This window comes from Penaeus japonicus, unplaced genomic scaffold (assembly GCF_977035675.1).
Source record: "Penaeus japonicus unplaced genomic scaffold, GWHDUDI00000001_assembly GWHDUDI00000017, whole genome shotgun sequence".
NCBI classification, from domain to species: Eukaryota; Metazoa; Arthropoda; class Malacostraca; order Decapoda; family Penaeidae; genus Penaeus; species Penaeus japonicus.
In genome coordinates this window covers 23,406,829-23,419,442 of record NW_028234419.1, presented here as the reverse complement: position 1 = coordinate 23,419,442, position 12,614 = coordinate 23,406,829, and the positions used below count along the sequence as shown (strand labels likewise).

Sequence of the window (12,614 nt, the reverse complement as noted above, 5' to 3'; positions counted from 1 at the left end):
TATCATGCATTGAGTACAACTATGATGCTGAGGTTATATTTTTTAAGGAATGTGTAATCTTGGTATGGTAATAAATGTGGTATTACATAATGGAAGGTGTCTATTTGTGTGTGTGTGTGTGTGTGTGTGTGTGTGTGTGTGTGTGTGTGTGTGTGTGTGTGTGTGTGTGTGTGTGTGTGTGTGTGTGTGTGTGTGTGTGTGTGTGTGTGTGTGTGTGTGTGTGTGTGTGTGTGTGTGTGTGTGTGTGTGTGTGTGTGTGTGTGTGTGTGTTCGCGCGCGCGCTTGACTGTTTGAAGATCTAAGGGGGTTGGGGGGGGGTTAAGAACATTTTTCTAAAATGTAATGAGAACAAGAATGACCTCAACTTACCCATAAAACAGAGCAAGTGACCCTTCCTCATAACAGCTGCATGCGTGAGAGAAATTTTACAACTAAAACACAGTGCAATATCATATGTCTGGTCTGAATTCAAACTGAGAACAAGACCTTTCCTCAAGTGGACATCTAAAGCACAACAAAATACCATACATGTCTAAATAATAACAATGTCCAAGATATTTCCCCTAAAATTATCACGTTCATTCAAAGCAACAAAAAAATACATTGTGCATGTACAAGTCCTGTATGGTAGAAGCCCATCCTCAAATAAATATATCTACGTCATGGCGACTCCCTCCTCACGGTAAAGAGTGACAAATTTTTCAACAAAATGCAAACATTTCCCATTATGAGAAAACACTTGTGGCAACGGTGCACACCTGAAATGTCCTTAGTTGCTTTGTGCGGATGGAACAAAAGGAATGCCAATGATATCCAAAACTAATGTATATGCAACACATGAAAATACCAATCCCTTTTCGAAAGCTGTGTATCCCTCAAAAAAAGACACTAAAAAAAAAATGCTGCAAATTATTTTACCAGCAACACTTCATCAGTACTACAAAGTTTATGATATAACTATCTTTGTCATTGTTATCTTCATTATCATTATCCAGAATAACATCAATATCATAAATGTTATTTTGATATCATTAATATCATTTCTCAAATCACTATCATAACTTAATTCTCTTTTGCACTGACTGCCAGACTAATACCTAACATGATATATTTAGCAACACTTCCTAAGCGAACCAAACCCACCAAAAGGTTTGCATAGTGTTTTCTGACTTGGCATAAGTATATGTGTGAATATCCTATGACCACATCTTACATTACACATGTACTGAAAGTTGCTTGTCAAGTCAACACTAGCTGCCAGTGAAAGAGGTGTCTTTCCTTGTTCAGCTTTCCTGTTAAATTAGTTTGTCTTCATACTTTACAAATATTCAAATCTTTTTTTTTTTCTTTCTTTCATGTAGAAAATATGTTTTTTATCATATGTACAGATTGGGATATGGAAATATTTGAGAGGTCAGACAAACTAGTACAAGCATTAACATAACATAATCTCTAGTTATGATCTTTCAAAATACTTTCTTTAAAACATTCTTATCAGTATCATCTACCTCATGACAATAAATACAATTTCAAATTAAATAAGATATCTAAAATATAAGAAAAATGAATGAAATGTCATAATCTATTATTTGGACAAAATAAAGCCTTTTTTTATTTCTATCTGTCCAACTACATTCAGTCAATTAACACAGGGGTCTGGATAATATCATAAATACATTAAAAGTGTTATCTTGGGATATATAGTAAGAAAGAGCCCTTTAGAATGTCCATCAAAATACAGTTTTAAATTTAGACTCAAATGGAAATAACAGTTTTACTTCCTTGTAGAATAAAAACAAACAGCAATTCATAAAAGGACTGTGTTGTGCAAGACTAAACTACATTAACACCCACTGTTACTCAATCTAAAGCATTCATCTCTTCAACTACGAGTGAATACAAAGCAAGTTCTACATGAACACAAAGGAACATAATCTATTCACCAGAGAACTTTTTTTTCTAATGCGAAAATGACCTCCGTGGCCTACTTACACCCACGACATTTTTTGTTTTGTCATTGGATCAACAAATACCCGAGATATTATGGCATTACACCAAAGAGACACTCGATATTTGTCATAAATCGACAAAAGGGATTCAAAGTTCTACTTCACACTTCACACCTGTCAAAAGCTATTACGTAGAAAGGAAAAAAATCAACCATCACAAAGAACAACATTATAAACATTCTAGGACGAATATCCAAACAACCTCACGGAATTAACACACTAACCAACACATTCATGTCAAAAACACAACCCAACCACTGCTATAAGCTGCCCAAATCCATTAAATTAGCCTTAAAAACGTAAGAAACCACAGTTATTACCCTTCAGCCATCCTGCTTCTTCTGCTGTCGTGTAAACACTGCTCGGCGTGACATCTGTTGGCAACCTTGCACCTGCGCGGGGAATTCGAACTTGGGTTAATTTTCTATTTTTTTATCCCCTTTTATCTATACTCGAGGGATTCATCAAAGGATCTTACCATGGCGGGAATATAGTGTGATGTTTTTGGTTATGTTACAAATTCAGTGGTTTTATTTTGAAGGAGAGTTGGTAGTCTAGGTAGATAAGGTTATCACCACCTGTCGGCCAGGTGTTCTCTTTGTGTTATATACTTCCAGAAGGTTAAGGATACCTGTCTGCATTTTATATGGTTCGTCTATGGCTTCTTTATAGATGCGTGAATAATGACACTGGTGCACTTTCCGTTCTATCTGAAATTGCGGTAATTCATTTCTCCTGCCGCATGCAAATTCTGACCACAGTGTTATATATCAACATTTACATGGTAAAAGTCATTCAAGGTTTTCGATAACATCAAACAAAGAAAACCTATTCTTAGGAGCTATATCTTCCAAAACAGAAGTCTTAATATATTGATATTATCAAGATGAACACTATTGGTATATCTTTTTTTACATTCGTTTCTGCTATACATTTTCATCACATCCTAATACTACTGCGCAATAAATGATCTCTGGTATGAAAGGATATTAGCAATAATTCTAAGTCGCATGTAGGTAATGTATAAGTGATGCAAAATAAGCTCGTAATTGCATCTGATTATCGCTTGCGATGAATATTTTCATGATATCGTTGATGTAGTCTCAAGCCGCGCCAATCTCACTTTCTCAATCTTTATTCTCATGTGTACCTTGACACTCATATTTGTCTCTGTATGATAGAACAGTGTAATTCCGCACGGACAGAAACAAATAGACCATGAATCTGTACAATTTACAGTAAATTACATTCATCTACATCAATCTGTCTCTCTGACTTTCAAAATATTTGAGTAATGTACTCTTATGTAAGTACTTAAACATTCGTAAGTAATTATCTACACTTCAGTAAGGGTTGTTTATATATTCTCTTCAGTATTTGAAGAGCTAAATTATTATCCAACATTAGTTTGCCAGTCATCCTTTTCACCTTTTCATCTCTATCTTTACCGTTTCTGTGTATGGTACTGATGTGACCATTAATAATTAACTTCAACTTTATGACTGGCTCAGTTAGTTTAAACGAATTATCAAACAATCCACATGTTATCCAGGGGCGGATCCAGTATATTTCAAAGGGGGGCACTAGGCACCAAAATAGGAGGCAAACCTCATTGAGAATTTTTGTATTTCAGATAAGATGCATTTTCCAAGCATTATGGGACAAAATGTGTTTACACTATGACCCGAATTATTGACATGTATCATGTCAAATTGTCACACAAAGGGGGAGGTGCCGCCATGGATCTGCCAATAATGGTATGTATTTTTGGGCAATATTTCAGTCTTAGGTTCAGAACTTTCTGCTCTAAAAGAATGGTACTTTATAATTATACCTTGTATATAAGATTTAGATCAGCATTTTAGGAGTTATGGCGAGTATAATTTTGACGAAAATATAGTGATTCTCCCGGGAGGATAGTCAGTCACTAACCTCATGTGGTCCTTAGACTGTGCTTGTCCTAGATGGTGCCTCATTATACCATTTCAGCGCGAGATGGTGTGATCGGAAATATGACATGTGTTTGACGTCTGTCATACTTGAAATTCATCATGCATTTACGATCGTTTGAGATGCTTTGTAGTGATGTACTTCGCCCCAGCCATCCCTCCAGGGGAATATATACAGGTGTCCTTTGTCGCACTCACAGAAAGCGGCCTTTAGAGATGGCGTTGTCTGGGAAGGGCTTACTTAACACTCCCTATGTGGAAGGAGGGCCTAACCTGCTCCACCCTGGATGGCAAGGCATATTACCCTGCGAATTGCTATTCGGGCAGGCAGAAGCAGACGGCATCTTGCAGATGAGCCATAGCTCGGCAACGCACTGCTCCCAACTCGTGCCCTTTCGGCACTAGTTGTGTTTCTTTAAATTTTTTATGCACTTATAACCCCTTAAAAACTAGTGCGGCCATAGACAAAATGTGGAGGCAAGGAAAGCTCTTTGATATGCAAGGAGGAGAGAAATTCTTGAAGCTATACATATATATATATTAAATCAACTTTGATGATCGGAACTTTCTTTTTATATCTTTTATATCTTAATTTGGAAAACACTGAAATAAGAAACCGAGCCTGACTCTAGCACTCCTGCCCATTTAATCCTGTGTAGGAACTAAATTTCTTCCACAGCACTACAGAGGTCACTCCTGCACATACATAATACATTTTGGACGGTCTTCGACTGGTTGCCAAATACACGGGTGCGATCCCTTATCGCTGGTGGCAGCCTACCCTACACAGGACAAGAATTCACGTTTTACATGGTTGTAATCGGGAATTTACTTTGGGGGCAGGTAATAAAGCAAGAATAGTTGGGGGTGACCATTTATTTTTGAAATAGATCCTGTTCACAGACTGAATGTTTCAGGCAGTGATTAATCCCAAGGTCCCCCTTTTGATGTAATTAAAAAGTCAGGGGTTAGTCCAGTATTTTTCATTAGGTCAAGTACCTCTTCTGTTAAGGTAATGGGTAACGAAAGGCAGAATGGAATTTTTAGTTGGTGAGCCCGAGGCGGTCCATCGGGACCTAGTTCCAAGACGATTCATGAACGAGTGGGAGTTGACCCTTTTGCCCAGATGAGAAACATGGATTATCTCTTGTTTGACCTGCTGTAACCCAAATAAATAGTTCTAAAACTTGGTTGGATATTGTGCATAAAGAATCTGACTAGACTTTTCAATAGAACAACAAAACGGGCAACACCTAAAGGATGTAAAGAACTTCCCGTGAACCTGTTTAGTATGGTTTGTACAGAAGGAAGCGGTAAAGATTTTTAAAGCGAGACCTGGGCTGCTAAACACGACAAGGGATTCAGGAGGACTTTTTTTGGATCCGCAGCATTGGAGGAACAAATCTAGGACCTTCCCACTGATTCGGCCTATATTCCGGCGGCGAAGGCTTTCCAAGGAGGAACAGCCAGACTTAATAAGGGATGGGCCCCAATTTGATTAATAAGAAGGTAAAGCTGAATGATTTAAAGTGAAAGTAAGGGTTAAAAGTCAGGGGGACATGTCAAGCTACAGACTTTTATAGAAAACTGAAGGGATATAAGTTGAAGTCCGATCAAGCTCCTCTTGATTTTGATGTTCTTTTAGAGGGTAATGTGTATCAAGAAAACAGTGCCCAGGAGGCGGCCAGAGGTAGAATTGACGTCACTTTCAGGAGGGAATTTTTAACGAGAGTTGCAATTTTGGTTGATTGAAGCCAACCCTGTCGAAGTCGCCAACGTTGTGTGAGGATTTTCGAAAGAGGACAGACAGATTTGGAAACTTCGAGTGACTGTAAAAAAGAAAAGTTGAAGGTAATGTGTAGAAGGGATTTTGGACCACTGGAACCTGAGTACCCAAGGAGGTGTTTCAATAAAGGCAAGTAGCTCCTGTACAAAGGTATGTTTCTTGCCACGCTCAAGGATTTGGATACTGGCCGAGAAGTGAAGTCGCCAACCGACGAGGTGTTTGAAGGTTTAAATGAAGGACACTTTGCAAAAGGTGTGAAACCGCGGCCCGCGGTCGACGAGGTTCCAGGGCATGCGCAGGACCCAAGGATTTAATTAATGCGCGTGAGTTATACACCGAAGGCATGGGAGGCTCATAGTACAATTACAGGTTAATGGTCAAGACGGTGAATATGTTGTGGATACGGATGAAGGGTGACTTACTAATTTCTATTAATCACCCCTTAGAAATATACATCGACCTTTTTACATTTAAAACCTGCGAGGTGCTTCGGACGAAGTTTTCAGCTGACTGGAAGCGAACGGACCATCCCCGAATCGCTCTCATGTCTTCCGCTGCCATAAGTGCCCTCCCCCCATATGAATTATCTTTCCCCAGGTGACTTTCAGAATGGGCATAGACTTATCGAAGATTCACACTACCGTTTAAATTCATATTACTCACCCCTTAGAAGGTATGTATCTGTGGAATTACTGAAGTGGCCGAAGTGCAGGGGACCGTGGTGAAAAGAAAAACGAAGGCGAATAATAAGACCATCCCCGGAAGGAAAACCAGGTTCCGGTTACGGAGCATTTTCATGGGAGATGGTAGAAAACCGGAACAGGTTTGAAAACCAAGACAGTGCCCTACCCATGTGGGTTTTTTTACATGGACAATTTAGCAGGGAGGAACCAGGCCTCCGGAGTAATGTATCTGTGGATTACTGACCGAGTATTAGTCCCACGGACCGATCCTGTGACTGTAAAACGAACATGGTTAACTTAACGTGGGAAGATGAGATGGAGAAATCCAGTGGACACTTACACTTGGTTGATTATCGCAGGAGTTGAGCCGGTAGAACGACTTTTCACCAAGCCTCTGCTCAAGGGAGTGCCCTCTAAGATTTTTGTGCACTAGAAGGGAGGATAAAGATGAAAAATCTTCTAAGCTGGTGTTACAATAGAATTCATCGCGATTCGAATGACTTATAGTGACCCTTTGATTTCGGCTACTAACAGGACCAATACACGCATCGGAAAGTTATTTCGAACGCTTACTGTGGGGTGAGACGGAAGTGGCATTCGACATACAAGGAGAAGGTCTTGGTCAGGAAATTTTTTGTCCCCCCCCATGTTTTTCTATTTTAAATTTTTCAATCCTTTAAGGAAGGAGCTTCCACTGGGGAAGTGCAGGTATTTCCCATTAAGATACACACCTCCCATGAGCCCCTTTGAGGAACCAGGTGAGTGGCGTCTACCGGGACATTGCGTGAGACCACCTTAAGGCCCGAGTGTTGATATGATGCACCTGGTGATCCAGAGGAGCACGACAAGTCTCTTGGTTGTTTCCAGTCCTGGTCAGGAAACAGGATGGGCAGGGAAAGGTTCACAGTCCCACGTAGGAACCTGAACAAAAGTAACGATTGGCCATGCATGAATGCTGCCGTCTGGACCAGACCATTGATGACTCCATAACACTGGTGGTTCACAGCCTTGATGCCGCTCTGCGAGGCCATTCTGGATGGTAGTCAGAGGATATGCCCCTAAAACGGCAAGAAATTTCTTGAACCGACTTTTCAGTTTGCCTGGAAAAAGTAGGTCTCGCACGGCCCCATCCACCTTCCAGAGGGCCTCAGTGGATACCTGCTAACCAGGAAAGAGGCTGTGCCAAGCATACCTGGATGACGTGGAAGAACTCCGTTCGTTTTGATTGGAATCCCGCGATCTGGAAGAAGTTTTTAGACATGACTCAGTAAGGCTGGCTTAATCCTAACTTTCGGTAAGTCCTCCTTTGCATCCTGAATTTAACCCAGGAGGATACTATAACCAATTTCAGGGATACAGCGAAGCCCAGCTAAAAGTAGAGGCCAGCACGACCCAGACTGAACACGGCACTTAAGGGCGTAAGACAGTTGGCGGCCAAACCCCGGATTTCTTCGACAAGCCCATGGCAGTTATGCCATGATAGTGCCCCATCTCACCTCTTCAACCAGGAAAAGCCGATCATTTCTGTGGACGAAGAGAGTAGTCTAGCTGGCCTTTGAGGAGCTGACGCAAGACTTGATGGTGTCGTGATAGTTTCAGACTTTAAGACTTCCTTTGACCCATTGAGTGCATTCCGATGCGTCACAGGTAGCCACGGCGCATATATTATGCAGCGGGATGGGGAAGGGGTCCCAGGATGACTTGCTACTTTTCAACTAAGCTTAGGGAGGTAGAAAGGAGATACCCCAGTGATTGACATTGAGGCCCTGGCAGTTGTCGAAGCTGTCAGGAAAAGCTGCATGGCAACGATATTCCAAATCCTTGTGTTTTTACTGAAGGATTTATATTAGTGCGACCCCATTTAAAGGATGTACACCCCAGTAGGATGACAAGATGGTCACGAACTCTCTTTGTCCCAGTACGAACTCTAGTACAAACCAGGTGGTTCCCTCCCATGTGTTGACATCCATTAAGCAGTCACCTAAGCGCAACATCTCTCAAGCATAAGCGGCAAAAGATTGCCCGATAGAGCAACAGAAGGACCCTTATGGAGAACAGATTATCGTCCTTCAGGACGAAGACTGCAGTACCGAAGAACCCCTTTCCATTACCTGAATTCGACCCCCTTTTTGGCCTGCAGATTGTTACCCATTTAGCGTCACTTCCAGACCGTGTGAATCCAGCAGCTAATGATCCTCGCACATGAGGGAATGAGGCAATAAGATCAGAGCAAAAGATGACACATCAGCATAGCGGACTCTATAGGAACTTACTCCGCGTTCTGAGAGACAGTAAATACTTTCCTCAGATGTTGTGTTTTCCTCAGAGTTCGTGGCAGCATGCCCCCATGTCAACGGCGAAAAAAGTTGCGGTGCGAAGGAAAGTTTAAGTTCAGCCCAAGAGGAGACTAAGGTTATGGAGTGGGTGTCGGCAGTATGGAGAGATTTGCAGGATCTCTGAATGGTTACCGTACGTTCTGGTTAATCGTAGAACATACTTACCCTCCACGTTGCAGTTGATACCTTGAAGAAAAGGATGCAGAAAGAACAGAACAAGGATCATTTGAGGAGAAATTGATGGACTCTTGAAATACCTCCTCATATTTTATTACGGAATTCTGGGGGTGAATTTAAAACGGTGAATTTTTCCGAGGTATGTGAAACCAGGAGATAAAAGTTGGGATATACCACGGCTGGGCTACACAGGCTAATGTCCATGGTTTAGAACGAGTAACAGTAGACGACCAGATGCCCTAGCTACCCTGGTAGATCCCACACGTACGAATGGGATGAGCTCCTTCCGGAGTAAATCTGCCCTGAACACGGCGTACACAGGAGTACGGACACGTACGGTTGTACCTCATGATAGCAAAAAGGATGGATGCGCACAGTCGGGCTGACCAACCGAGGAGGGGTTGATGACGGAGAAGAGGTGACAGAGGATCCGCTCGCAAGGAGGCTCGAGCGGTTGCAGGCTCGGAGGACCGTCGCCCACAGTCGATATGGGCGAGGACTACAACCGGAGGTCTGCGCAGAAGAGTGCCGCCAGCAGAGGGTGATCTTGGTTCCTCAGTCAGAGTACTCTCCGCAGGACACGAGTATGCAAGGCCGAGCTCTTGTGTCCCGGGTCCGTGCCTCTGCGAGTGCCCGAGTGAAGGTAGCCCAGAAGTAGTTAGAGTTTCTTCCCCCCGCCGCGAGTGGATCTTAGGGTTACCACTGTAACAAGAGAAGCGGTATGTGGTTCCAAGAGAGCTAAGAAGAGCTAGATTTGAGGTGAGGTGGTCGATGGAACGGTGATCGAGTGTCCCGAGTCGGTGCGAGTAAACCCAGGGTTGTAAAGCACGCCTGACCTAGGTTATTGACCTTCTTTTTTGGTGATGATGATGCTTTTTTTAAGGCTTTTAAGGTTTATTTCGCCCGTTTAGAAGTTTTATCCCTTTTTTTTTTCTCTTGGGCTTTTTACTTTGGTTTTTTTTTTATTTAATTTTTAAGTTTTTTTTTAATTTTAGGATTATTAGATTAAGGATTTTTTTCAGGTTTTTTTAGTTTCTTTTTTTCTTTTGCTAATTTTATTATTTATTATTTTAATTTGGCTGTTTGTTTTTATTTTAACCGGTCTTGGTTCTTAGTCTTTCCCCTTTTTATTTTCGCCCTTCTTTTGCCTGGAGGATGATACTTTTTAACTATGCTCGCAAGTAAAACCTTTTTATTTTGCAGTTTGATGTATATCCACAATGCCTTTGTCCCGGCCTATGAACTACAGGGGGGAGGAGTTGTAGTGAGTGCTTCGAGGGGGCCATCCTCCCACCTCCAGGGGACAACGAGTGTTAGCCTACGCCACGAGGGGGGATGGCGGGCCAAGGATGGCGTTGTCCTGGAGGGCGAGGCCTTCACTCCCTCCCTTGGAAGGGGGCCTAACACATGCCATGCTCCTGGAAAGGGCCCATGATTACCCATGCGAGGCCGATGTTCCGGCCTAGCAGACAGCCTCTTGAAGATTGTGCCATAGCTTTCTTTTATTTTTCTCACCAACTCGTGGGAGGCGGCACTTGTTGTGTTCTCTTTTAGAATTTTATAAATTAAATATTGTTTTACAAGGGTTGCCATAGACAAGACAATTTACACCTTTTGGCCAAGGAAATTTGGAAAATATAGCAAGGAGGAGAGAACTTTGTGTTCTTGTTGAATATTATATTAAATTTGATTGATGAACGGAACTTTCTTTTTTTATCTTTTTAAGGACTTAACGCTGAAATAAACCTATTTTAAGGATTGTTTTAGGAACTCCTCCTATGCTGCTCGGCATGTCTGAACTCACACTCTATTCTTCCACATACAAACTGACAACATATCATGGCACATACATAACATAACACGTAAACGACTTCGACTGTCTCGCAATACACGCACCTTATCCACCTTATGGTGGTCAGTCCAGCCTACCCCACAGGACAAGAGAATCGTTTACCATGGGATTTTCGGGAATTTACTTTGGGGCAAGGGAATGTCTCGGGGAATCACTACAGCTTGATCAAGTACGTTCAGCTGAGTAGCTGGGAGGGAGCTTAATGAACTCTACAAGGAGTTTCCTGTGTTTTTTTCTTTTATTTCACTAATAAGTGATAACTACAAAAATAAAAGCATTAAAACATTCTTCACTGATGTCCTAACACTGCCATCTGTTGATATAAGTAATGATACTGTATATTTTCTCGTGTTATATCTCTCTCTAAACACGAAAGAATATCAGTTCACTTATTTTCCTTCTTTACTGAGTAAGAGGTGATTGAGGGTTCCTAGTACCACCAGCTGTAAAGACGACAGTCTGGCTATTCGCTTTCGTGACATGAATGAGAGTCTCTAGTACCACCAAGACGTGGTCAGGAATCTCACGGCAGGACTGCAAGTCAAGGTCACTTCCATTAATCAACCACCTATGACTGGAACAAACCTTCAGTGGTCAAGCCAACTTCCATACATTATCCAACTTGGTTAGACCCTGAAGAACCTTGCGAGACGCGTGGACCAAGTACACAGTATGATTGAGGGTTCCTAGTACCACCAGCCATAGAGACGATAGTCTGACTTGTCGCTTCTGTGATGACACCGTTAAAATAAATATTTTTTATCACCGTTTTGGCTTGTCCTCAGTCTGTCTCTGCCTTTCGGTTATAGGACTTGGGAGTTTCATTGGCCATGTGGAAAGTGCTTTGTCTTCGGGCGATCAGACTTGGTCCTTTATGAAGGTATAGAGAAAATATTTCTTTTCTGCGCCAGTCTTTCACCCAAATTCAACCAAGTCTCTGCTTCAAGAGCAAAAATAGTTGTAACATAGATTACCTCTTTGGTCGGTTCCCACTCTTTTGGAAAAACAGGGATTTAATCAGTGTGTATAAAGAATATGTAGCTATTAAAGGCGTTTAATCAAGCATCATGAAGGCGAGCATGTATGACAGTCTCTGGGTTGCATATATAATATAATAGGTACAAGTATCTTCTAAATTTGAAGTGAAAACACTAAAAAGGTGCACATTGCAATTGTCGAAGTTCTTATCTTACTTTAGCGAATCACCTAGTGTAAGTCTATAACAATAAAATTTAATAGAAAATTGGTAAATAATTGTTAAAAACGGGATGCCGACTTGGCTGTCCAAAAAGGTCCTTACCCCAATTAAGTCTTCTCGGTTCCTCCCCGACTTGGTAATTAGTGTGGATCAGCACATCATCAAAGCTTTACCGTTTCTCAGAAATGTTGAGGCATTCAATTAAGACCCCGGCGTCCGGAATGTTTTTTCCTGTTTGAGTTCGTATCAAGCAACGTTTTCCTAGGGTATCTCACCCTTCTGGATGTGGCTAAATATTTACTAATGTTAAGCAGAATCTATCATGCCTTGCATATAGGCAAGAAAAATGCTCCTGTTTATTTGTTCTTAAGTGTATCTCGCCTCCAACCAACATGAAACGAGATTAAAGGGTATGGATGGAGACTTTAAAGTTAAATAAACTTCTTTTGCTGAACTACGCCACATAAAAAATCTTGAAAATCAGAGTCAAATTTCTGGCAGCAAATAATATATGAAACCTTAGGGTACATCCTCAGGACGTCTCTCTTATCTGTTGTTCTTCTAGATTCGCCATACAATTATCACTAACATCTAATCCACTTTTAGGACAAACATACAAATGAA

The 12,614-nt window shown here is 41.5% G+C and overlaps 1 protein-coding gene across 4 annotated transcripts in view; it reads right to left on the bottom strand.

Annotated features, from left to right (window-relative positions):
• LOC122265687 (BSD domain-containing protein 1-like) overlaps positions 1-2,526 on the bottom strand; it is a 17,944-nt gene extending 15,418 nt beyond the window's left edge. Inside the window, exons 1-2 of one of the 4 annotated variants that reach the window (XM_086546152.1) lie at positions 2,330-2,364; positions 370-405 (exon numbers count right to left, since the gene is read on the bottom strand). In XM_086546152.1, coding sequence (XP_086402278.1) covers positions 370-405; positions 2,330-2,340 — 47 coding nt within the window. In that variant the 5' untranslated portion in view covers positions 2,341-2,364. Of the gene's footprint in view, positions 1-369; positions 406-2,329 lie in introns of all 4 variants that reach the window. The other 3 variants (XM_086546151.1, XM_086546154.1, XM_086546153.1) reach the window with 3 other exon arrangements.
• Between the last annotated feature and the right edge of the window lie 10,088 nt (positions 2,527-12,614).